This window comes from Cuculus canorus, chromosome 3 (assembly GCF_017976375.1).
Source record: "Cuculus canorus isolate bCucCan1 chromosome 3, bCucCan1.pri, whole genome shotgun sequence".
In the NCBI taxonomy this organism is placed as follows: Eukaryota; Metazoa; Chordata; class Aves; order Cuculiformes; family Cuculidae; genus Cuculus; species Cuculus canorus.
Window position 1 is genome coordinate 47,286,384 of NC_071403.1, and position 27,631 is coordinate 47,314,014.

Consider the following 27,631-nt stretch of genomic DNA (forward strand, 5'->3'; position numbering starts at 1 on the left):
CTGTCAGTCTTTCAAAGCCCTTCAGTCCCTCCAGTTTTCTCTCCCAAGTAGACCTCTTCATAAGACTGTACATTTTGGCACATTTTGTATTTGAAGCACACAGAAGAGGGCTATTTGAAGACATTGCAAGACTGATAGAGTTACAATAACAACTTCGCCATAAAGTACCCATTAAGTTGGGTTTATCTGTCTCTGCTGCATCATACATACGTTTTGGAAACCCAAAATTGGCTGCCTGTATTTCGTGTTCAGCTGGAAAAATCGGTTCTTACCAGGTGAAGGAACCTTATAACAGCAGACCTTGCAGAAATAAAACAACCCATCAAATAAAGACGTGTTTAGACCAATGGTTAGACTTGATGATCTTAGAGATCTTTTCCAAGTCCTTAATGATTCTATGATTCTATGTTGGTAACAAGCTCACAGGTATCGCAGTTTAAATTAAAATGCGTTCAGATTCCAGATTTGTCTTCTAATAGCTTTCATGAAATTTCATGCAGTGCTCGACACCAAACGGGTATCAAATATATTAATATATCCCTTATATAGAATAGTGCCAACATTAAGTACGTTGTATTCATTTGAAGTATGGCAATGCTTAGTAAGTAGAGCTGATCAGGAGCAGTGTTTAGTACAAGAGGTTAGCAGTTCCTCATGAAAATTAACACGTGGTGCAGTCAGTGATCCAGCCCTATGAAGGAGAGCAGGAATATGAGTAACAATGGAGCCGTGGCTCTCATGAGGGTGCCACAGCAGGTTTTCAAACTGAAATAGTGGAGTTGGGAGAAGATTTAAGCGTAAGCGTGGACATGTGCCAAAAGGCAAATAACAGCCATGAAATGTTTCATTTAACCAAAATCCGTATCTTGTGCAGAAAAAAAGGCATGACAGAAAATTGTCAGCCAGCCCAGTCAAAACCAACAATAGCAATAGCACTTTTGACGCACATGAAAGTGCAGGGGGGAATTTTCCCTGGGAGAAATCCTTTAAGTTTCTGTATCTGATTGCAGGTCTGGAAAGGTTCTGAGAATAATGGAAGGATTTTTTCAATGGAAACTTCTGACATTTTTCCAGCAACAATTATAGTGTGGCTGTATATTTGTATTATGCTGGAGTTCTTAAGTGTAAGCATATAACTGGTTCTGTTGATCTCCAGCCTGTGTTTTAAGTGCTTTGCTGGATCAGAACCAGAGCCCTTTCTCACTACCATCCACTTACTCAGTAAGGCTTCTGGTAAATAATATGGGTGTTGGAACCACCGTCTATTTCCACTGCAGTTAGAAACTGCTGCCTATACCTTTTTTTTTTTTTTTTGCTTCCTTTTGATTTGCTGGTAAGTTAAGTCAGTAAATTGTAGTTTATGTGATTGATTAGTGCTGTATCAATAGGTTCTGTACTCTGCCCTTTACACTTACTTGCAGGACAAAGAGAGATGGTCATTTGCCTGAAGTCATGAGTTTCTGCAGGTTTTTCCAGATGTGCTGAAAGCCTCACAGCATTCTATATGTTTGCAAACCATAGCATTCAGAGAGCACGCAGAAGAGAACGGTATAATGCGTCTTATGAATTGTTTTCCATCTTCTTTGAGACTGAGAACAGTCTCACTGTGAAAGCTAGTTTTATGTCATGAGTTTATTATGGCCAGTATCTATATTTTGGTTCTGTCCTCATCTGCTGGGGTTTTGCTTTTGTTTAAATGCTTATACGTAAAATACGCCTTTCAGCAGATTTCTATTACAGCTTTCTGTTTTACTTAGTAAGCTTAGCCTCAAGGCTGCTGTGTAGCTTTATAATGCTTTCATTTGCTCTCTGGAGGTTAATGCATTTTTACTACAGCAGAAGTGTTTGAGTTGGATGTGTTTTGATGAAAAGGACTGAATCGTAAGATGGTTGTCGTTTTTATTGCTTTTAAAATGAAAGAAGTTTGAAGCTCCCAGTCTAGATGTTGAGTGCATCAACTCATCAATCAGAAATGTGTCTGGAATGCACATGGGCATGCAGACTAGCTGAAATCTTTTGCTAACTTGGACATTATACATATATGCCTCAATATGGTAAGTGTCACAGGATTAAACAGCAGTATCACTGGACAGCTTGTACAGATAGTGTCAAAACATTGTTTCACTACATTTTCGAGATGACCTTTGTTGGTCACTGGTAAAATGAAGACCTCCAGTAAATACAGGAGGCCTTCCGTGCCTCCTCCCTGCTGGAGGGAAATCAGTGGTTTCTGACTCTTTTATGAACATGCCCACATAGGCTTGAAAGTACAGTTGGTTTGCTGTCCCTCTGCTGCTTGCCATTAACTAGGACCATACCACTTGCAATAACATTGTGAAAGGTAATTAACTGATATCTGTAAAGGCCCTGAGGTGTTAATTGAAAAGCATAAGGAAAAACATGGTGTTGTTCTAGACCTCAAAATTTGCGTAATGGAAAAGATGAGGCAGTTTCCTCTGTCTGGTAGCAGTTTTTTTAAATAGGGCGCTAAACATGTTTGGAATAAGTAGTGGACTTTTTAGATGATGTGCAAGCAAATTATAATGGGCCAATGCAGAATGCTAGAATCAAACTCACCTGTTTGTAACGTTAATCCCTTCCATTGTTCTTGGGCAAGTATTCATCATTTCAGTTTTTCCCACCTGAAATGTGAAATTTAACTGCTGCATTTGCTCATCTCAAGCATATGGATGAAGGATTGTAGAAGTATCAAGTGTGGGTTTTTTCACTTCTCAAATATCAGCACGCGTCAATCAATGCAAAATGCACAGTGCAAAAATCATATAGTTGCAAGACAGTAAAATGCTTTTTCTTTTCTTATTTTAGCTAGTTCCTCTCACGTGAAAAAAACACCAGTCTCCAAGTCCTCTTCATCACCATCTCCTTCGTCCACATCATCTCATCCCAAAGCCTCCAAGGAGACTTCCAGCAAATCAGGCACATCAGGGACTCCCAGGGGCAAGAAAAAAACTGGGAAGCAGTCAACCCCACGAACAGCGCTGGATGGGGCTGCTTCTTCCCCCTCAGGTGCCACAGCTAACAGGTTGGAATTGGAGATAGAAAAACCTGAGCCTGAGCAACCTTCCATAGTAATTTCCAAAACAGAAGACACAGATGAAAAAAAACTTGTTGTCCCCCCTCCTCCCACCGCTGCCCCTCCTCCACCTCCACTTCCACCTCCTTTTCCTGCTGCAGCTGATCAGCCCACTGTCTCCTCAAATGCCCAAGATGTGTCAGATGGCTGCGTGGCAGGGCCAGCTGTCCCCGAATCAGAACCTCTTCCCCAGACTGAGCATGGCACAGACGAGAGCCTGAGCAGTACAGTCATAGGCAGTGGTCCAGAAGCTACTGAAGAAGACGCAAAAAGGTAAGATGGTATGGGTGTTATGGGTAAGTAGTAGACCCAACAGCTGAGGAAGCCACATTTCGTCTCACAGGGGACACTGTAGGCACGTGGGGATCTCTTCTGTTTCTTCTGAGTGGTACTAGCTCGTGTTGCATCGCAGCACAGTTTGTTCCTTGCCAATGCCTTTGAGCCATTCACTTGCAGTACTCCATGTTTCTCCAAAAGGTCATTGTTCATAACCTGCCTTCTATGTCATTGAGTGGCTTAATGTGACCACTGCAGTCAGCAGTTGAACTAGTAGCTGATAACACTTCTATTTCTCTCTCAAAGGCAGACAAGAAATTATGCTGAATTACATGGAGGCTTTACTTTTTTGTTGTTGGTGTCATTAAATATCTTGTGGCTAAAGCTCTCAATTCAGTAGCTGAATTTACTTGCACACTTGAAAATGGCAGTTTCAGGCTTTGGTTAGTTGTTGCTTGTCTGAATTTCAGGTACTATAAAATTTACTCAAGAGAAAGGACGTAATTGCAATTTTTAAGCAAAATAGGTGGCTGCCAAAAAAAGGAAACTGCTTTATTAACTGTCTTTTCCCTGCCATGAGAACCGGCACCTTTCATGACAACCCAAGAGGGTTTAGTCTAGATGCCAGTGTCCTAGAGACTTTCCTTCAAATTCTTGCTGATATGTCTTTGCCCACATTATGTTCCTGTGCTTCTCCCCTTGCTCTACTCTTCCTCTACATAAAGATTTTCCCAAGGCAAAGGGCACTCTGCTGCTAATTTCTGTGTTCATCAGCGATGGGCATGAGCATCTGGGACCCAACAGCAGTAAAATTTTATTTATGATAAACAGAGTTAGGCTTCCAGGACAGGAAGCTTTGCACTCCCAACTGCTCACCATCTCACTCCTCTCATCTCCAACTGTATGAGCAGTTTTTATCTTCTCAGTAGGTTTTATGTACTGTTGATCCAATCCCACAAGAAATTAAAAAATAATTAGGATTTTTCTTTATACAGGCATAATTCCAAATTGTTTGCATCTTTTTTCCTAATGTATGTACAGATATTTAGACATATATGTGTACTTTATATATGTTTTATAGATGGAGGGTTTTTTTAGAAAGGGGGAAGCTATTTTGAATAAAAGAACTTTTATTTTCATACTTGCTTAGACAATCTGTCTCCCATTTGTGTTCTGTGCTGCTTGCATTAATGTGGCATCATGTCTGCTCCTGAATTAACAGCATGGCTACCAAAGAAGAAAAAGCAGCAGAGGCACCTGACCAGGCTCTTTCTGAACCAGCGGAGGAGGCTTCTGACACCGCTGGTCCTCCTGAGAGTGAAAGTAGCAGAGAGAGCCACAGCAGCGACTCAGACTCTGATGGGCCAATACTGTATACAGATGATGACGACGACGACGATGATGATGATAATGCAAGTGCTGAAAGTAAGCATCCCACCCATCTCATCTTGTGGGAGTAAAGGGTTGTGGTGGGTGACAGAGGAAGCCCATCAGTTAGCAGCTTCACTCTCTGCAAGTGATTGTTCCTCTTTGCTCAGGATGTTTTAAGCATTGGAGCACCTTGTCAGACAGAACAGTGTATTACGTACAAGTTTACAGCTTTGAAATTTCCTATGGGGTCATGACTATATCATCACCCTAATTAGCCAGAAGTCCTTGCTGCTGCTCAAGGGCGTTGTTCTGCTCACCTTCTGCCTAATCCCTGCTCCCAGCTGTTCATTCTTCCCTTAGACCAGTGCTCATGTTTATTTTTGCAGCTGATTTTCAATAGAATCGGTTCCCTAATCCATCTCACCTAATGACTGCACCTTTGCTGGGGTAAAGGAGAAGGAAGCAACAGGCTGTTGGGATCGAGAGAAGGGCAATGCTACCTCTGCCACCTGCAAAGTAGCCTTATGTCAGAATAAAATGACTGTCGAACCATGGCTTGAAAGCCTTGCCTGCAGGACGAGGTGCTTCACTGTGTATAGTGAAGAAGGCCTGAACATGAAAGTGCTGTGTACCAAAGAGGGGTGAGGGAAAATGAACATTTTTTTCCCCTTGGCCATTAGTGCAGCAGAAGGTGAAGTGCCAGCACTTCTGCATTTGGTTTGAATAAAATCCTGAGTGCTAGCAACCAAGAATTCATGTATTCAGACAGCAGCGTAGTGTCTTATGAGAAGAGAGCTGGGAGCCTGTGGTATTATCAGACTGCCTTATGTGCTGAAAACCTGCTAGCCTAGGAGTTATCTAGCCCCCTCACTGGGAATATCAAGAGACAAGGGAAGAATTAAAGACCATGAAAATTATTATTCTTTCCACAGCTGACTGAAGCTGATGCTGGCAAAATTGCATGGCCCTTGTCCTTGCTGTATCTGTTTTATGGGTAAACAGATTGCTTCAGTGCCTGGGGGTTCCTTCCTAGGTTACTTTACAAGTACTTGGAGCACTTTTCTTAATGGTATTTTTTTGTGTTAATGTACAAATTAGTTAAAGATGAAAAGCACTGCAGAAAAACTAAGTGATATTAGATTGAAAAAATTTGAAATAATGAGGGAAGAGGTGAGAAAACGGGACTAAACTATTTAGGGCTGAAGAAAAAGAGCAGCAGGTTGCTAGATATACTAAGTAGATAAATAAACTAACCTGTAAAGTATTAAACTTCAAAGACACTTAGATGTAGATTTGGCATTTTTGTCCTGTTACTTTACAGATGACAAGTGATGTTTGTAAAACCCCTCTATCAATTTGGCTGGTAGATTTTTCATCTAAGTTTTTCAGCTTTCTATTGTTGTGGACTGAACTAAAACTATTTTTCTCTTAATGTTAATTAGAATTCTACTCCTGGATATGGGAACAAGGCTGCTTTGGGGAGGTATTAAGGTTCTTACTGAGAGTTTGGGTCTCTAACCTAAGCATGAATGAACTAAATCTACCCTTCTCCTCCTTCCCTCAGGCTCTTTGGCAAGTAAGATTCGCCGTAGAGATACTCTTGCTATCAAACTTGGCAACAGACCATCTAAGAAAGAATTAGAAGACAAAAACATCTTGCAGCGTACATCTGAAGAGGAGAGGCAGGAAATCAGACATCAGATTGGAACGAAGCTAGTGAGGTATCCATCGCAGGGTAAATGTGGTTTCACTGGGCAGAGGTGGAGGAAGAGAATCAAGAACACAGTATTCATATTTTAAAAGCAGCCCAATATACGGTGCAGGATCTTCATGGTACAACTGTCTGGAAAACAGTGTTTTTATTTCTGACAAAACTTTTAAAATGTTAATAATGCACTTTTGTTCTGCAAGAAACAAATCTGAGGAACTTCTGGGGGTTTGGGTTGTTAAAAAAAAAATAAGAGGAGAAGAATAAGAGTGACTCCAGAATAATCAGTGCCATGGTTCAAGGTTTCTCTCAAGTTGGTTAGCAAGAACTTTTACTTGTATATCCCCATCTCGGATGGAGTACTGTTTTCTGACACACAAGACATTCCTGTGCATGTTCATCTGGCCTGGCCCTCCTCATCCTCCTCCTGCTCTCTATCTCCTTCATTCTCCATGTGCTGCTTCCAGCAAAAGAAATGGAGGTCAGCATTTAGTGTTTTACTGTGCCTAGCTCTGAGGCACATCGTTCTCATGCTGTTTAACCATTATGAGATCTATGTTACTTTCTCCTCTGGGACTTGAGAACATTGCATATAAAAAGGCTAAGTTTCACTTCCCAATTTTTACAAAAAAAATCCTCAGAAATGTTAATTTTTGGCTTTTGTGGCCTCTGAGAATAGACTACAGCATGTCTGGATTTTCCCAGACCCGTCGTTGTTTCTGTTGTGCTCATAAATATTAACCAGACAGATTTGGAGGAAATCTTGTCTTTGTCGGAGATTTCCAGATACCGGGTAGTCCAGCTGGTAGTGCTCCAGTACACGGTACAGCAGCCCTGCATCAGCATTTAGCACATGATCTGAGTTGCTCTGTGAACCGGGTGGCTGGCTAAGTCCTCGATTTCATCCCTTGACCATAGAAGTCAATACATCTATTGTGTAGAGCCCAATGGTTATTTTCCTTCTGCTAATAAAGCAGTGTGGTTGTTATCACTGCTTTCCTGACTGAATCCCAGCTTCGATGATCACATCCTGCTTGCCGATGCTCCCTAGGAGGCTTGAACAGCATAAGCCGCTCCAGTCCCTGTCCGAAGCTCCTTGTGTAGGGACAGTGCTGGTTCAGCCAGGAAGCTGACACGCTTCCTGCACAGCTCTGCTTTGGTGGCAAGAGGTGATGTCTGTGTGTGTCAGGTCTGTGCTCATGCCTGAAATCACAAGCAGATTTGGCACCAAAAATTCCTGGCATGGTGGTCAGCACCCGGCAGCATCAAGATCTGGTGGGAAACCTGTTGCCATAGTTTGGCGACGGTTGGATCAGGTCCCAGACTGGGACTTCCTACAGCAGGGGTTGATCACCTATTGTAAATCTGCTGGTCCTGCCTACCAAATGTGGAGGTCTGTGTGTGGTTTGAATGAGATGAGTTTCATGAGGCCAAAGATAATCCATAGTGAGCTGTGTGAGGTTTGCTGGGTAGAGAGGCATCTATCTGTTAACACATCTACAAAATAGATTTTACTGCTGAGATTATTCTTGCTCTTTTCTCAAGTGAACAAGTGAATTTGTTTAGTAAGCACAGAGATGATATCAACCATCTTCTCCTCTACAGAAACCAGAAAATTAATATCTTGGTAGTTGGGGTTTTTAATGCCGTTGTTATATATAGGTAACTAAATAAAATTAAGTTTCCATTAAAACTCCCAATTGTATTGTACATACAAATCAGTGAGGAATGTGCAGCTGATGCTGGTTTGTTTGGGTTTTTTTAAAAAAAAAAGAATAGGTTTTGCATTCAAAGTATCTGACAGTAGTCTTATGAGGATCAGCTGAGGGAACTGGGATTGTTTAGCCTGGAAAAGAGGTCTGAGGGGAGACGTTATTGCTCTCTGCAACTACCTGAAAGGAGGTTGTAGAGAGGTGAGTGTTGGTCTCTTCTGCCAAGTGACAGGGGACAGGACAAGAGGCGATGGCTTCAAACCGCCAAGTCAGGGGAGGTTTAGATTGGACATTAAGAAAAATTTCTTCACCAAACGGGTTATCAGGCACTGGCAAAGGCTGCCCAAGGAGGTGGTTGAGTCCCCATCCCTGGAGGTGTTTGAAAGGCAGGTAGATGAGGTGCGTGGGGACATGATTTAGTAGTGGACAGATTCAGTTGGAGTTGATGATCTCAAAGGTCTTTTCCAACCTAGTGGTTCTATGATTCTATGATTGCACAACTTATCATTATTATGGTGCCTGAGGACAAATAAGATTTATAAACTATTTAATGAAATTATACCTGTAATTGAGGAATTCAAATTTGCCAGTACAACTTCTATAATGTTATGCAAGTATCGGCTCTTTATGCGTTCAAGTAGCAATGGTACCTCTTGTAAAACAAATGGCCCCTGGGTACTATGGTTACTGTGTTACTGTCTAATTAGGTGTTGCTGAATACCTCTACTGGCAAGAGTAGCATGGCCCTATGAGAAACACCTTTTAGCAGTATTGCAAATTATAATGTATTATTTGGGTCTGGTTTTAAATCTGTCACTTAACTTTCTTCTCGCAGGAGACTTAGCCAGAGGCCTACAACTGAAGAGCTAGAGCAAAGAAATATCCTGAAGCGTAAGTATTTTATTCAGATTTCAGTTAGTATTTACTTAGAAAGCGAGCATATGTTGGGCTTCTGTGGAAGCCTATCATTGTTGCTCCAGTTTTGGATCCATAACTGGAGAGAAAAGATGTTCTAGAAAATAATTTTATAACACTAGATCTATGTACTAACCTGTAATGGTAGCTCTGAAAGCTGCATACATTCAAGATTCCAAATTTGGCTTGTCAAAGTCTGTATTCCTGAAGCTGGTCCCAAAGACAGGGAATGACTGTAGATCCCGCTTAGAAGTAGTCCTAGGCTGGTTAAACTTCTGCCTAATTTTTCTGAGGAGAAAAAGAAGGGAATATTAGTAGGTGTCAGAGGTGAGATAAAGAGCAGAGGTTGGAAGGTGGAGTGGAAAGAGGAAAGCTGAAGTGTTCAGGGGAAAGTGAATAGGTATGTACCGACTACTTCAGCATCCTGCCCTTCATAGTCACTTCTGACAGAAGTGTCTTCTGTACTGAAAACTTCATGAGACATTCTCACTTAATATCTTCCCATTGATTAAATACTTGCTCAGTATCCCTCTTGAAAAATTTAGGTCTATATTTCATGTAGTCTGGGGCAAAGGAATGAAGTACATTGTATGGCTTGCCCTTTATTCTTCTACTCCATTTACCTGTATTGGTTTTGTTCTTCGACTTGCAAGTGATTCAGAACATAACAGGCATTTTTTACTTCCTTTATAAAACGTTCCATAATATGAATGTTACCTAAATACATACTGTAACAGTTGTCATGCCCAGCTCCTTTAGCCCTGTGTTCCTTCTGCAAGGGTAGGTAATACTTGATTCTTAACTAGAGGGAATAAATGAAGAAAATGTAAGTGGAAGCCTTTCACACATTGCAGCCAATCAAAAAACTCTTCTATTCTTAAGGTATAAGAACTTTCCATACTTGATGTAACTGCAAGAGCAGGTGTAATGCTGTTATTTCCAAAAAAAAGTTCAGAAAAGTTGGAGTTCATCTGTGCAACCCTGTTACACAGTATGCTAATAAAAGAAAAGGAAATGGGCTGTTTACCTGAGAAGTCCATGGACTGATCAATCTGTCTCTTGTTCAGGCAGGCAGGTCAAGGAGACATAGCAATTATTGGCTTTCAGGCAGCTGTCCATGCTAATGAAATCCTACTGCTGTTGGCTAAGCTCTTAAAAGCCAAATAGTGCAGTGTCTTGTAGAAAAGGAAAGCTACAATTCATGCATTATGGTGCACAGGAGATAGTTCAAGGGACTCCTGTCCAATATATAATGTGAACAGGCTTTCTAAGAGTATAATTTCTGAACCTATAGATTGTATAGATAAACAAAGATAAAATTTGAAATATGGGGTTTTTTTACTATGACAAACCGCTCGTGCTGGACTATGTGAGAAAGGTAATTCCAGAACGTTTTTGGTGGGCCAGAATATGGCTACTGAGGTGGGAGCACCAGCTGGGCTTCCTTAATGCCCCCTCTGTTTTGCTAATCTCAAAATAACTAAGTTAGCAGTGAACCAGCGATGTATTTAATATCCCTTTCACCACTGTTTATTCCGTTCACTGATTTTACAATAAGTAGTTCAAGACTGGAAAGCAGTTAGTAGATTTCTTCTCCTGTTTCAGCTTGTTTACTTTAAGCTTTTGGCAGAGTACCAGGCTTTGCACTCAATACCTCTAGCTGTCCTCCCCTGCTACTGCCTGAGGACTGTCTTAAGGAAGCAAGAGAGAGCAAGAAATGAAAGCTGGGAAGCAGCATAATAAATCAGAAAAAAATCGTAGAGTCATTGATGACCACATGGAGAATCTGAGACTGCTTTTTGCTCATCACTGAGGTATAAAATAATTTGAGTCGATCTGTAAAAAGCAAACCAAACCAAAGGAAGCCAAGGTTTGTGGTGGCAATTTGACTCAGAGCCCTTTCAGGGTGCAAGTTCTCTCTTGGCTCTAAAGGACTCGTATTATTTATCAAGATTATTGCATTCCTTTCCTGTGGATCATTCAAAAATGTTTACATCTCCTACATGCCTTTGTTGTTGTAGACAGCTTTTGTGAATGAGTTGGTATTTCCTGCATAAAGCTTCCTTCCTCCTATTTTTAAGTAGTGGATGGGGAGGAGGGGTTATATTATTGCATGTATTTAAACTGCAGCTAAGTATTGTTCTGTGCAATATTTTAAGACTTTAAGACTTTAAAGTTGCATTAAGTGATAAAGATCTAAATGTTTATTTCAGGATTAAGTTCAGCCCAAATAATTTAAGAGGTTCAGAAAAAAGTCTGTATTTTTTTCTCTGTATTTCTAGCTAGTGAAGAAATGTATCTTGCAGGAAGCTTTGTTTCGATAATATTTCGAGATAAACCAGTTACTGAAAATCCTGCAGATTAGGATTGTGAGACATTGCAGGTGGATTTCTATAAAACCAATTTGGATAAAACTATCCAGACTTCTGAGTCTTCCCACACTAAAACAAAGTTACAGGAGTCCGCTTGAAGAAATAGATAAAGCCTTGTGGTTTTAATAAAGACAGCTTTCTTGTGTATGGGCTTTGAGCCAGTAGTATTTATAGTATTGCGTTATGGGACAGAAACTTTTTATTTTGGACTAAGATAACTCTACTTTTTCCTGTACTTGTAAGCTTCTAGTACTCTGCACTTGCATTCCTGCCAGTACTGGCTTTGTAGGAAACAAGGTTTTGGCTCTTTGATGCTGGTTAAGGTATATTAATGATTATCTTTGCTTGTAAAACCAGGAAAGAGAAACACTTTGTGCATTCCAGAGGACTGCAAGAGACAAGCGCTTTGTTTGTCTTGTCTTTCTCTTGCCCTAGCAAGCCCACAGAGAAGTCTAAACATAGCTAATCCCATAGGGAGACAATGGAAAGTTCCGTTTTATGCTCCAGGAGTACTTTCTGGTCAAGAACGGAGCAGTCCTCAGGCAGAACAATTTCTCTCTTCTCTTCTCCCCTTCTGCTACGAAACAAACGTCCTACTGCACAGGTGACCAGATTTAATATGGCAAAAGTTGCAGGAGCAGTAATAAATAGATGCCAGGAAAGCTCTTCTGCTTTGACTGCTGTTTTTTTTAACTTTTAACAACAAACAAAATTGTTTCAATTAGGAGCCAAATCCCAATTTGACTTCCTAGGAGCTGCAGGCAGAGAAGGAAGGAAACCATAGTTTTGCTGGTATCTAACTGGAGACTCCTGCAAGCAAGGGGCATTTGCTCAGCTGATCCTTTGCCAGTACAGCAGCAGCAGGACATCTGAGGAGGGAACTTGCAGCTGGGAATGCTGTGTTTATATTTTTTTTTCTTCACATCACACAGATTAGATCTGCTTTTAAGGTGGAAAGCAGTTAGAAGTGTGCTCCTATGCATTAATTTATTCCTTTTTGGGCAAGTTATTCAATTCATCCCTGCTGCCAAAACATGGCCCTCTGGCTGGACTTTTCCACAACACCTGAAGGAAGCAGGAGCTCCAGACACATTATTTTTAGTACTACACATCTTCTTTATTCACTATGGTAACTTTCAAAACTTTTACCTTAAAAGACCAAAAGAGTAGGTGTTACTATTAGTAGGAATTTGTATCAGGGCAGTGTTTCTGTAGCACCAGGCTTAAAGCAACACTCTTCCCAGCAGGCTGGAGGTGGGAAATAGGTGCTTTAGGTACAAGTCAGTGCTTTAGACAGTAAGCTGTTTGCCAAACAGCAGATTCAATATATTAGCAGCAGCTACTAGATTTCAGTCCCTTTGTTTTAGCTCTTTTATGCATGGAATAAAACTCAAGAGCTAAAGGAAAGGGACTGAAATTCCTTGAATAAAACTCGTCTTGAATGTGTAAACCATGTCTTGCCCCGACCTCTCATGCAGAAGCCTGTTTATCACCCATGACTTTGATCCCCTCGTGTACTGTGTTGGAGTGATGGAAGTTCCTGGTGCTTCCTGTTGGAGTTGTATTCCAAAAGATGGGGTTCCAGCTCTCCTTGACAGCCTACTCCAGCACCTGCCTGGACCCTCTGTCCAGCAGCTAAGATGATGGCCTTGCTCATCACTCATTTCTAGTTGGATTCCCACATCCAGCCACCCAGTCATCTGCACTCTGGGTCTGCAGTCCATAGGGAGGTGGCTTCACAGCTTGGGATAGGCAGCCAGCTTTCAACTTTCCTGAATGTCCAGATCAGCTTTTTCGAGTTAATTTATCCTCCTCCAAACTATAGAAAAGCAGTATTTCGGGTGTTGTTGGTAGTTCTTTCTTAAAGGTACAAATTAAGCAACATGAGCCGTCTTTTCTTAAATCAAGTGTCTTATAGTTCCTTTTTAGGAGATACAGTGGTTTATTTAGCAAAGAAATGTCAAGATATGAATAACGAAGAATGTATTTTACAAACTAAAGTAAGGAAAAGGTGATACAGTTATGTGTATATCCAGCTGCATTTTTCCTGCTGTGTCTGCTGCTGGAGAATTTCTGAGACTTAGCAACTGAGCTCATGAAGGGACAAAATTTTTTATGTCAGATGATTCCCAGGTGAATGGAACCCGAAATTAATAGTTTGTGTTTAATTACCTCAATTACTGTGTCTATTGATTGTAAAGTCAGTATGTTTAAACAAAATCCTACAGTTGATTCACCTGTCCTAAATCAGCTAGAGAGCTTTTGATTTTGTTAGGAGAAGTGAAGATGTTACGTAAAGGTTCTCATTTGAAGTTATAAGTCCTTAAAATCACCCAACATGTTTGTTCATAGGTATATTAATAAAAATATTAAAAATGTAGATCAATCTTTAAGCCTCCATTCTTCAATTTTAGTCAGTTTACAGTTCCCTTATGGGAACAAGCCATCTGTTTCTTACCCATTAAAGAGAAAAGCTATTAATAAACCATAAATTACATTCATGATTCAGTATCCTAGTGAAATCACCATCAACATGAGAAACAACCTAATCCTGGCAACAAGCCTGTGCGATTGCATCTTGCTGATGGCAACCTAGGTTTGGTGGTGGACTCCTGTCACAGGGCATGTCTTGGACTGACATCACCCTTTTTCCTACTGTAACTTTCTTCTTTTTGGTTGGTTTGGTTTTAGTTTTCTTTTTGAATCATTTGTTCCTCTTCCTTTTCCCTTGTATTCTTCTTACATGATAGCCTTTGAGTCAGCAAAGGAAACCTGAAAGTATCACAAGGTGCATTGCTGCTGTAGTGTTGACTCCAGTGTATCAGTTGTGATACAGAAACTCCTCTGCAGCCAGGTTGCCTGTACTGATGCACCAGGCTTGCCGTAGCGGACAGAGAAAATAGGACTATACCAGCATTTAAAACTGCCTTTTCATCTATACAGGTTGGCTGCATGCACAATAGACAATTTAATTCCTTTAAATTTATAGTTGGTCTTGAACTGCAATGTGGAGTCCATAACCCCCAACAGGATCAGAATTTTGCATCTCTGGGATATTTCAGCCACAACAAAGTTAACTTTGTACGTAACCAACAGAGGTGGACTGAAAGAGACAATAAGATTCTTCAAAATGTATATCAATTTAAAAAATGCTGAGTCCTTTTGAACATGCTTTTCTAAGTGTGTTTCTCACTGGCAGTCAGAAAATCAAGTTTGGTAAGCCCAAAAATTTATTAAAAGCGTGTTTCAGTCTTGTGCCCAAATACATTTTAAAAATGCATGTTATTTTCTGCTGCACTTGTTCGGTTGATCTAGCTAGTGGCCCTTAACCAAGGGGGCTTAAGTGCCGAATCATATGCCTGCATTATGAAACCAGAAAAAAACCCTAAAGTAACAAAAACAAGTTGCACTAGCAGATGACAGTGAAACAAATTGTCATCAATTCATTGTGTCCTGTAGCAGTAGAGGACACTAGGCTGATTCGGATACTCGGAGCAAACTTTTTTCTTGACTCTTATGAATAATTAGACTCTTACTCTAAAGACAATGGGTGGCATGTGGGAAGTAAAAGTAACAGTGTTTTTAATGTTAGGACAAGTAATTGAAATACGAGATAGCTCTTTCAAGGCACTCCTTGTTTCCTGTTACACAGAAAAGAAATGATAGACACCTTTGTTACTGATCCACAGTGGTGACTTGAGATGTCTACAGAATTGGGGTATATGAGGACAGGAATAAGAAGTGAGAGCACACAAAATCCAAAAGGAAGACAACATATGCAGGGTCACCCAGAAATATGAGGAAACATGAGCCAGGACTTGAAGTCCTGAAGCTTTCAACCAAAAGAAGTACAGTATTTGCAGTTATAACATTTAAATATTCACTGCTTTTTATCTCTTCTGAAAACAGAGAAGAATGAAGAAGAGGAACAGGAAGCCAAAAGAGAAATAAAACGTAGACTCAGTAGAAAGGTGATGATATGTCTTTTATATTGTGTATTTATGTGCTTAGGATTATTTTTTATAAGATTCTAAAAATCAGTGTGTATACGTTACAGCGAGTGTCCTTCAGTCATGCCCCCAGATTAGAAATCTGTTTAAAAAGCAGTACAAACCAAGTCTGCCTTGATACAAACTCCATCCTGCCCAGTTTCCCATATCTGGAAGAGCATATAGAATCTGTCCATGCTTAATATTTGTCTGTGTAAGCAAGGGAGAGAACTGAACACTTGTTTCCTCTGTGGTCATGACCACTGCTGCCATGTATGCTCAAGGGCAGCCACACCTGTACATTGGTTCTACTCTAGAGCACCGAAGCAGTGTGGGTCCCAAGAAATCCCTTCGCTGTTCTTCTCACCATGTTGGTAGTCTTGGCCACTGCAAGTGGGACTGCACTCATTGTCCCTGGCAATAAAGTAGCTATGGATCTGACTTTGGGAGCTCATTCTGGGAGAGGATGGAGTGAGTTTTCATACATATCTGCCCTTCTCTGCAAAAATACAGTTCCTTTAATATGATTGTCTCTGGTTAATTAAAATGAATATTGTTTAAGGTGGCTGAAACAAATTGTCATCTTAATGACCCCAATTCCATATTATAGTTGAACACAGCAGACTGTGTAATTGTTAATGCAAAGGGACCTACTGCCTAGTGGGGTAAAAGTTGTGACAGTTGCAAAATCACAATTAATATTGCAGGGATAACTGTCATGATTCTCTGTGACCTGCCCAACAAAGGCTATTTTTATAATTGAAGAAATGAGGTTGTTCTGCTTCTCCATTCCTATGCAGCGCTCCCAGGATGGTGCCTTTTTTTAGACACCTGAAAGTGACCCTATTTAGAAATACCATTAGGATTCTCTTGAGATAACATCATACCCTCAGCTTTTATTTTATTTTATTTCATCTTATTAAACATACTATTTTCTGCCTCTCACTTGCAGCTCAGCCTGAGGCCTACAGTTGCTGAACTTCAAGCGAGAAGAATCCTTCGATTTAATGAGTACGTGGAGGTCACAGATTCTCCAGATTACGACCGTCGTGCGGACAAGCCTTGGGCCAGGTTAACTCCCGCAGACAAGGCAAGAGACAGATGTAGATGATAAGAAAATGCTTTCATCTGTCACTTCTAGGGAGGGGCTTTCCTCTGGTTTACATTCTATTCACACTAACATCACAAATGACATCAGCTGGATGCAGCGAGATTGTCATGGTGCTGCTGTGCATTTACTGCTTGCCCCTAAGAAAACCCACTCAGGTGCCTATTAAGAGCATATTTGCCACCTCTGTTACAGCAGCTCAGTCCAAAATTTCTTGCATTTTTAGAGCCTTGCTAAGACAGGTGCACGCTGTTAGCAAAGCTGGCCATGACCCTTTGAAAATCAGGCAAGGCAGAAGCCTACATCACTGCTGCTGACAGTTACTTTTGCAGTTGAAGTCAAAAAAGGTAGAAGCTGCTTCATCCTCCTACAGGTTCTTGGCCATAACTGTAAGTGCAGGAGCTGACCGTATACGTGCAGCATACCTTCTTGGGAAGTTTGCCCTCAACATGCTGCAGCTAATAGTTCCTCTGCCTAACTACAAAGGATGATTAACAGAGATTCTGGGATTCTCTGTTAAGAAAAATAGCAGCCAAAAATTACCATACCATTTTCTTCCTATACCACTTCATAAAAGGAAAGCTGCAGGATTTATGTATCAAGAAGTGCTGTAACTTTTAGCACTGGGTCTGAACCAACTTTTACTGAAATCCTATGAGACGTTCTTGGCATGAAAACTGATATGTGCAAGAACCCACTACCTTTTAGATAAGTACTGTTAAGCACTGATTTTATTTCAGCATGTATTGTAATATTAATGCCAGCTCATCTGACAATAAAAGGAGAATCTCATATCAAGTCATGGTGGAGACTTTAAAACTATATCCGGAAGGGTTTGTAGATGTTGGTTCTGGGAGGTGCTGAGCACTCTCTAGTCCTCAGGTAGTCTGTGGTTAGAGCACCCAGCATGTCCACTTCCACCTAGCTCCAACCAGGGTAAACTGCACTCGAAAAAACAGTGGAGTTCCCTTCGTACTTTAGGGTAGCAGGTTTTAATCTCAATTCATTTTGTAATGAACGGGCGCCCAAGACTGGTTCTGTGATCCCCATGTTTGTTGGCCTCAGCAGAAAGGCAGACCCCAGGGTTGCCTGGGAACTCCCTTGCCGCTTTTTTCCTAGGGAATTAATTTCTCTAATTCCAGTGGGAGCAGAAAATTGAACTGTAACTATATTGTGGAGGTGGAGCTCTAGTTTCTTAGATGCTGATTTGGTGCTCAGCGATAGGTGTCTCTTTCCTAGGTATTAACAGTAGGCTTGTGTAAGCATGCTGTTGTGGCTAAACAGAAACATCCCTTGCTTAAGATGAAGTTTCTCGTTTATAAGACCACAGTCTGGTGATGCTATAATTTCATCATGTAGCTTGTCTGTTCTGCATTGAAAGACATGCGCACCAGATGAGATTTCCTTAGGGATTAATGAAATGATACTGCTTTTATTTAAAATGGTGGAAGAAAAGAGTAAGAATAAACTGTCATTTCATTTCACAGTGAAGACAGGAAAGCATGTGGCATCGAAACAAAAGCACTTGTAGTACGTATTAGAATCTTTCAGAAATTATATTTATGACTAGATGCAGTAAATTCCTTATCATTCTGTTAACATAAGCAACAAGGCATTTACAAAGTGCACTGAATTTCTGCTGTGCTTCAGTATCTGCCAACTGAAAATGCAAGCCTGACATGTCGAAATAGTTTGGTAATTTTATAGAAAACTAATCAAACCAAAGGACTTACACCTTTTAAAAAAATGCTACTACTCATCTTGCATTCCTGAAGTCCTATCTCCAATTGGGAGGTAGAAGGCCCTTGCCCCTGCTTTGTGTACAGTGCTTGTGCAGGCAGCGTGACTCACCAGCTCCTCAGGGGCTCTGCCAGGAGGTATAATCCTCTCACACCTACTTGGCAAGTGGTAGTTGAGGTAATCCAACTCCTTCTGCATTTTTGTCTGTGCCATATTTTGATGTGAAGTCAGTTCACCCATTGTAGTAGGTTTGGTCTTCCTTCGTTTATTGTTGGTGTTTGACGCTTTGAGTTTCTTTGTAGTGTATTAATGTAATTGGAAAAAAAGTAATTTGTGTTGATGATGAGAAATGCATGAAAGCTGTAGATCACAGTAAAGGAGACTGGAAAATAGGAACTGTAAGGGAACCTGCAAGAGTAGGACCAGGTTCCTTTCAGACTCTTTACTCTCCTTGAGAATCTTATTTCTTATGTTTGCATATATCATTATTGTTTATTAGGCAGCAATACGGAAAGAACTGAATGAATTTAAAAGCACAGAAATGGAAGTACATGAGGAAAGTCGGCAGTTTACCAGGTGGGTGAATCCCTCTTCTTGCATAAGTTTGAGAGATGAGTGTGACAGTAACCCTCTGCCTTTCTGCAAGTCCTCTGCAGCTGTGTCATGGCTTGCGTAAATTCCTATCATGAGCCCCCCTTGAATCCTACCTGAGTCCCACCACTGATTCTGTTGGGATTCCCAGTGTTGCTAGTGCCATCTGGGAAGCTGGTTGTTGATACAGCCATGAAGGTGACTGCAGTGGATCAGTTGCCACATGGAAAAAGATTGTTTGGGAAATTTAAAAAATAAACTTATGAAAGGACTCAGCATTTCTTGCAGATTAAGTTATCAGTCCTCAAGCACGAAAAAAAAAGGATGTTCTTCTCTGGCAGCACTCCCTTGCTCATAAAAGTATACATTTTTGTAGATGCATTTGGTAAGTGAAAACTAGATCATGTGTTGAACTTCAGAAAAGCTCAGCAGTGTTTTGGGGAACTTCGTAAGGGTTACCTAGGCCCCTGGCAGCAGTGTCTAGGGAACAAGACAGATTCTAATATGCCGTTTGCTACCTCTAGTGTGTTAATCTGGATTTTTGTTGTCTGCCTTGGGTAGTACCAAGATTTTGTCTGAGGCATTATTATTTAAAGAGCTCTGAAGTGTCCACAGTTTTTAGCAGGACATCAAATTCGGATGAGTTATTCCTAGAGGGAGGATGGCATTTTCTGCCATTCCCACAGCATCTGTTCTTTTTTTTGAATTTACAAGGGGTGAAAATTTCCACCAGCAAGCAAATCTTGCTGCTAGGATTGGCTGACATTGCATGCATAGTTTTATTGTCTTTACTTCCACACAGACGTAAGTCAAATTAAAAAAAATTGCCCAGACTGGGTCGCTTCCTTTTCCTGCTACTGTTTAACCAAACTCAGGATTGGAGCAAGTGCATGTAAAGGCTGTAATTAATGAGAGAGTCACGATGAAAATTCGCAGTGGGAGATGGGTGTTTGGTGATTTCTGCCATCGCCTAGTTCATTGCTTGATTTCACAGCTTCAGTGTTTCTTTGCTCATCAAAACATGGATTTCTTTTAAGGATACTGTAAACTCACCTAAGTGTAGATATCACAGAATCATAGAATCATTAAGTAGGAAAAGACCTTTGAGGGCATCATATAACATGAAAATTAATTTTCAGTAAACCAAACCAGTTTTACAGACAGCAAACTGAAGCCAGGAGATGAACCAGGAAGCAGGGTTTTAATCTAATGTCACAGTCTGACCACAAGTAAATGTCCTTTTCAAACACAGATTTGTGTATTTTAATTTGGCTTCTGATGTCTTTTTCTCTTCAGCTAGTAGGTAGTATATCTTCTTCAGAATATATTTTAAAAAAAAAAAAGCAGACATCCCAAGAGAGAGGAGGAAAATGAGCACAAATAGAAACCTGTCTCTGTGCTGAGAGAGATGAAGTACAAGTCTCTGCTTACATTGTTATGTTTTTTGAGTTGCATTGCAGTATAGAAGCATAAGTACAGGTAGGCATGAGTCATACAAAAAGAATTGGATTTTTTTTTTTTCACAAGAATTGAAAACAGTAGAGACTGATTACAATTGGATTCTTGAAAGCTGAACCAAAAATCTCAGGTATGTAGTGGAGTGACAAACCAGTTTAAAAGTGTACTTTTTTTGAGGGGGGCCTCGGAATATGGAGTAAAAAATAGGCACAGCCAAATTGTGATAAATGCAGGCACTGATTCTATAGGATTTCAACTTGAGGGAAATCAGGAACTGTCTGTTCTCTCTCCACGTTGTCTTTTTCCATTGGTCATGTTGTGGAGCCACAGCACAGAAGTCAGCAGAAAAACACTAAAAAAAGCTAATTATGAACAGAATTGGGTGCAGATGTTTTAACTCCATTGCAGTTTTAAAAAGAGATTCTTATTCTTCTGAGATCTCTCATTAAAAAGTATGTAGTTCAACACTACATTAGGATTGATACAACAGAAGTGATTTGTTTTAAGAAAACTGTAGACAAATGTATGAGTATGAATTACTCATCTTTTAATTTTTTTCAAGGAGATCACTGAGGTAATGCAAACCAAAAGGCACTTGCATTGGCAGCTGGTTAACAAAGGCTTATTTGTGGAGTTCTGTGATAGAATGGGACAACAAGGAAGCTACTTATTAAACAAAAATAGCGTACAGCATATGGCTTCTTACATCACATATTCAATATAAGATGCTTTAATATAATCAGCATTTGCAGTATATTTGAACTGATAAAATTTTGTATTAAACTTAGGAAAGAAAAGAACACTGGTTTTCATTGTTCCTTATTTACTGCAATGACTTTCAGTTAAACTGTTTTTCTACTCCTAGTAATTTATACTGATTCCTTCTGTTATTTTATAACAGAATCCAAGAAACAGAGTTTCTAAATATAGAGAAAGAAATAAAAGTTTGGGAAGAGGATATTAGTAGATGTTTATAAAGTGCTTCTAATGGAAATGCTGTATATAGTCCAATATATTGTTGCTCTGCACAAATAAAAAAGCCTTGTGTTTTTTTTGCAATGCACCGTACCTTCTCTTAGCAAATGAGCTGCATACTTGTGAATGTTAGCTTTTGTGTACACCTCCTTTATTTGAGTAATGCATCCCTGTATTGCACTGTGCCACATCACAGGGGTAAAGTGTGGCTTGTTTTCTTTTCTCTTCTCTGGAACTTTTAAGAGAAAATGCATCAAACAACAGCTTATGTAAATGTACTGTGTTAGGTGCATCATTACCTGTGCTTTTATAAAGTTACTGTATCTTTTACTACTTCATGGATAGATGTATTTTTAAAGCCATTTAAGCAGAGATTTAGAAGTCTGATGATGGATACATTGAACACCTCACATTGGTGCCCTTCTTACCTTCTTTCTTGGATTCATTTCTTGGTGGGAGCAACCTGCCTCTATATCCATCATAAAGGCAATGTGGAGTGATGTACATGCCTTGTGTATACAGTGAAATGTATTTGAGCCCTCCTGTGCCACAGTTGGCTGCTATTAGTAGGAAGAAAACATCTGCAGTGCTATAGTATTTGTTGCTTACTTAAAAACCTTTTCTGATTTACTGACCGTGTCTCCGAACAGTGCATGCAATTGTGGCTACATCTATATTGCCAAACAAAGCAGATGGGAGACTGTTTTCCAGCCCTGATGCCAGCAGGCTTGGCACAGCTTGAATTCATACAGTTAACCTCTTCCCCTGACCTCAAAAAAGGGTGACATCTCCCCATACCCTTTCTGCTTATTGGCCTGTGCTAATCACAGCCATGCGCAGGTAGTGTCTGGAAAAGTCCTGGTTGGCCGGAGCAAAACTGTGCCAGGGACCACAGTAACAGGTAAGTGGTATGGACAGACAGACGTACACCAGTCCTTGAGCCACAGGGTAGCCTTTTGTAGCAGGGAGAGATGGACAGTGGGAGATTACAGGACTGACTCTAATCCTACGCAGATCACGAAAATCAGGAACCATTCTGTTTGGGCAACAAAAGTAAACAGCTGTGAGAGCAGGATGAGGATCAGCATCATTGTTAACTGAAATAATATAATTCTAAGTTTTTTAATGATTTATCATTTCAGGTTTCATCGTCCGTAACTGTTTGGCCACATCCCATATTTCATGTAACAATTTTCTTTGGGGAAATCATTGCGTCCTGAAGACCTAAGATTGCACTGGAACTAAACTGAGTATGACTGTGTGCTACGGCTTACCCTGAGGTTAATGAAGGATGTGGCTCTCGCCTTTGTCAGTGGACAAATGATTCGTCTGGGATGAGAACCCACGTGAAGTGTTTGTCACTGTGAAGACAGACCACGGTTCTGTGGCTAGCGCACATGAACGAGTTGGTGGACTTCATTGGAGCTCCACAAGTCAGGAAATGCTGAAGACAATCGCTTGAGAGCCTGTTACCAGGAACTTCAGACTTCATGGGGTTGTGACGGAGGGTAACTGAGGGGGGTGTGGTGTGTGAAAAGGACTGAGAGCGTGGGGGAAGAGAGACTTCGCTTGTCGGTCCACAAAGTGGAACGTATGGGACTGCTTCATGATGCACTTGGCCAGTGGGAGGAATTACTTTAAAAAAAAAAAAAAAGTGCGTGAGAGCAACTGTGCATGCCTTTTTTTTTTAGTGGTCACAGCTTGTCTTAGAAAGACAGTAAGCCGCAAGTCCTCATGTCATCAGTACTTTAGTGAAGAACTGTGATTTTCTCTGGTGCCAGTAAGTACAGTTGCCAGAAATTAGTCCTAGTATAACTTGGCTGTCTTTTTTAAAATCCCAGTGAGCATGCTTCAAGAAAATACATTGAACATTCGTACAGAACAAATAATATATTTTTTTGGTTTTAATGTTGACATACTGTGGATCCTTAGAAATGCATAAAGAGGATTTGAAGGACAAATAACGTGACACTATGAATGCAATGAAATGCTTCATGTTTAGAAACACTCCTTGCTGTCACTTGCCATTCAAACCAGAGGGATCATTATCATTCCCACCTATGGCAGGAAGCTGTGATAACTTCAACATCACTCTAGTGTGAATCCAAAATCAGAACTGAAATTAGGCACAAAAGTCTTTACTGGTAGGCTTAAACAGTGATTACTAATGTGACTTTTTTATGTTTAAGGACTCTTGCACTGCTTTGAGGAAGAACTCCCAGATGAATCAGTATGTCTTCAGCCAGTGGTCCTGTAAAAGTGAATGGACAATCCTTAGAGTGTCTGCAGCCTGTGTTTGTTGAGTGTGAAGAATGTTTCTTAGATTCATAATTTTTTATACAATCTTGAAATTGTTCATGTGAATACAGTACTATTAAGATTAAGTGGTATGGAGTGTGAAAGACAATACATGGTTTTTCTAAGTTGGCCCAAAGGGCTATTAAAAAGCCTGTGGCATTGTTTACACTAAGAAATTCCCTGTATTATATTAGTACTTATTTATCCTTTGAATTAATCTACAGGCCACTTGGGAGGGGAAGTGTCTGGAATTCACATATGCATACATTTAATGCAGTATTACAATATATTTGCTATTTATCCTTTCTAATGTTTGTACATATTACAATTTCTTTTTGTCTTTTATGTGCCCTGTTTAGTTTTTAATTATGAAGTGTATTTCTTTTTCAGACAATAAAAGGTCTGTGTAGATGTGATTTTTACCTCAGAACCTGCAGTAGATTCTCATGGAATGTTTTTAGTTTAGAAAATTGAAGGTTGTTGTTTTAGATGTCAGCTGAAAGGCAGGAAGGCAGTTTGGTGGCTAAAATTAGATGTTCCTTTTTGCTAATATTTAAAACAAGACCAGGTTTGCATAAAAGGGGTGGATTATTTTAGTAAAGAGCACTTCTAGTAACAGGAGATTGCTTTCCAACAGCTGGAATTCTATTAAAGAGATTGACAAACCTAAAAAAGATAGATTTATAAGACTCTTAGGATCTCTTACATTTTAGTAAAAATCTAATAATGTACAAACCCCAAAATATCAATAACCAAATAAAATAAGTATCTACATGCTTGTAGCAAAAAGAAAGAGCACCTTCCTTTTTTAATGGAATCAATAGGAGCCATTAGGATTGCATTTGCAGAAAACAGTTCAGCTTCTGTGAGGCCCATCATTTTATAAATATAGAAACACCACTTTGACATCAAGGAAGCAGTGAAAATGTATTCTTTGGCACTACACCATGCAAGAATGATCAGAGCACTAGAGTTAAGGTTTGTCAGCAATTATGGTAGAATCCTAACTTTTATTTTTAGAATTTGAAGAGTAAACTTTAAACTTACACTAGCACTTAATAAATAGTTCTCCTACTTGTTGTTGTTGTTGCCAAATCTAGAAATGTGTGTCCAAATGTATAAAGGTCTACTGTGTTGATTTTGAAGCGTAAAACACAGTATTTCACTTCAAAGAAAACAAGTGGAGCAATTAAATAGACCTCACAGTTGCTTTAATCACTTTGAAACGTTTGAAAGCAGCCAGGATTCTCAAGGCAGAAGGGTAGCTGTTGCACAGGCAGAAGAACTTGGGCAAGTGTAAGGTCAGACTATGAACTTTATATATAAAGACAGTGGCTCCACTGACATGTCGGGGTATGTACAGGTTACACAAGCAAACTAAAACTTTTATAAACTCTTAGGATGAAGTGCATGAATTGACTTTTGCAAGAAGACTTTCTTCTATACTAGGCTTGGAGCATGAATGGAAAGACGTGCCACATTCTTGGTTTAGAAGAAAAACATCACAAAGATGTGGATAAAACAACTGGCTCAGACTTCCTCAAGCTGCATTTTGCCATAAGACATGAGGATATGTAGGTGAAGTATCGCTTAGGCTTTCCTTATCCTCTTTTGAAGTATTCACTATAAGCCATTGCTAGAGGCAAAAGACTAGCCGGGATAGAGATGCTGAGCTAATCTTCAATTCCTGTAATTTCTTATTATTTTGATGACAAATAATGAGATTCTTTGGCCCACAATTCACCAAACTACTTATGCAAATCTATGTAACTGGACAAAAAGAGTCGCCTTTATTGGAACTTAGGTAAAAATGTAGTGTACTTTCAGAATTAGAACTGTAGACTGACTATTGTGTACTGTACGCACCTACAGACTCAGAATTGTATATACTATTTTTATATCCTAAATATCAACTGCCAGAAAAATGACAGCTATAAGGTGTTACCCATGCAATAAAAAACAACAAGATTTTGATATATCACTATGTAGAGTGAAGCAAGTTTGCTTTACCTTATTTATTTGCCTGAAGTCAGTTTCTGCTGTATCTCCTCATTCTCTGCACTGATGATTTCAAATGTCTTCAAGTTGCTACGACAGCCCGTTGGAAATAATACATCATGTACCTGCCTATGGTGCTGCATGCCTGTTAGAAGGGAAAAATCAGGGTAAGTCCTGAAAAACTCCTGAGTGAATAATCCTTGAAGAAGGAAAAGCAAAAAGATATTAAAAAGGCAAAGAAAAAAATAACATTTTCCATGCAACACATAGTACAATCTAGCTGGCTAAAATGGGTCAATGTGTCAATTTATTAAGTTGGACAAATCATTTGAATGTCATCCACAATATGTGACAAACCTTACACACATACCTATGTTCCACAGGGTCAAATATGAACTCGGATGTCTTATGTCCACACAAAGAGAAAACTAGCTGCTTGAAGTAGTCATTACCTCACTTGTCACATTTATCTGTAGGATCAAGCATCACAGCATGTGGCAGTAGGCGCAGAAGAATGTTAGCTTAATCAAATCCTAAGTTCTTCACATGACAAATTGAACTGCTTCTGGAATGTCTCTCATTTCTCTTTTCTTTCTGGTAATATATATTTGTTCTTGTAAGTGAAATTATTAGTTTCAAATGAAAAATAGTCTATTTGAATTTCCTTGAATTGTGATACATGTGTTGATTCAAAAATTACCATAAAGAAAATATTTCAGCTGAATGCTAGCCATTAGTTAAGCTAAATACCATTCCAACTGATGACTTAAACAAGGCAGGACAACGAGGAGTGTATCTTTAAAATCACTGGAAGTATTTACAGATATTTATAGGTCTACAAGACTATTTATTTATTTGGTTTAGCATTTACCTACAGCTGTGAGTTTCCCTTGCAGTGGTGGACTTTACCAACCTCTGATGTGGTGTGGGGCTGGGCAGCCCCACCTTCTGCTTTGGCCACACTGAGCAGCTCTCAGAAAGGCACCACAGTCTCAGTGTTGGCATGTAAGAAAGATATCAGATGACCACTTTTTTTTCCTTGAGAACCAAATGAAAGCTGTGAAACAAAGGGATAAAAGTGTTCCTGGTGTTACAGAAATTAGATCCCTCGTTCCAGGTGAGATTAGTGCTTTGTTTCCAGCAAAGATGCTTCAAACCCAGATCCGTGAGTAGTAATACTACAGCTATGTTGGAGAATTTGTTTCAATATTTCTGTCACTTAACCTGAGTATAAATACAGTCTAAGCCACAATTTTGTGTCATCATAAAATGAGAGAGAGACCCAGCTTGCACAGACTTAAAACATCCATCTAGTCTGGCAGCCTGGGAATCAACTGAAACCCTTTCGTGGGCTGCAGCTGGCAGCGGGTTGGAGCCAGGGTAGGGAGAGCCACGCTGTCACCTTGGTACCTGGCAGACTGCACCAGTAGAACAGGGCTGGCTGAGCACTGCTGGGATCCTAAGTGGTGACCAGAATATGATCCCATGTCTTAATGTCTGTTAACACTTCAATGACAAAGTAAAGTAAGCTAAAATCCTACATTTACAGTAAATTGTCAGGTTTACCAGAACTGTGTCCTTTATCACTTTCACATCATCTATTTTTATTAGCATCTCAAGGAATTAAGACCCGTGCCACTGCTGTCAGCTAAAATAAAGACATACTCAGGGTGAAAACCAGAATAAACTTGCCTCCTGCCTTTAGGGGCTCCCACACTTAGCTCCATTATTGTTGCTATCAGTATTCCTATTACACAAAGACGAGCGAAATGTTCAGTGCTGGGACTTGGCCTTTGATGAACCAAAAAAAGCAATTCTGAAAGTTACTATTAGGTTGATGTTAAAATATTTTGAGGATCAAATTAAAAGAAAAGTAAATTGCCCAGAATAGCTTAAAGCTCCTATTTAACATCTGAAAACAAAAATTACATATTGATATAGAGAAAGGGAGAAATGGAGGAAAAATAACATATTTCATTATAAAGTTTTGGCAGATTTCTATTTATTAACTTTAATAAAATCCCAT

General features: G+C 39.9%; 1 protein-coding gene across 6 annotated transcripts in view; it reads left to right on the forward strand.

Annotated features, from left to right (window-relative positions):
* The window catches only part of PHACTR2 (phosphatase and actin regulator 2), a 142,413-nt gene extending 115,737 nt beyond the window's left edge, over positions 1–26,676 (forward strand). For 5 of the 6 annotated variants that reach the window (XM_054061820.1, XM_054061824.1, XM_054061821.1 and 2 more), the window contains 8 exons: positions 2,827–3,367; positions 4,593–4,795; positions 6,306–6,462; positions 8,997–9,052; positions 15,358–15,419; positions 16,390–16,527; positions 18,785–18,861; positions 22,452–26,676. In XM_054061820.1, the coding sequence (XP_053917795.1) occupies positions 2,827–3,367; positions 4,593–4,795; positions 6,306–6,462; positions 8,997–9,052; positions 15,358–15,419; positions 16,390–16,527; positions 18,785–18,861; positions 22,452–22,467 (1,250 nt within the window). In that variant the 3' untranslated portion in view covers positions 22,468–26,676. Of the gene's footprint in view, positions 1–2,826; positions 3,368–4,592; positions 4,796–6,305; positions 6,463–8,996; positions 9,053–15,357; positions 15,420–16,389; positions 16,528–18,784; positions 18,862–22,451 lie in introns of those variants that run through there. The other variant, XR_008449037.1, reaches the window with a different exon arrangement.
* The last annotated feature ends 955 nt before the right edge of the window (positions 26,677–27,631 follow it).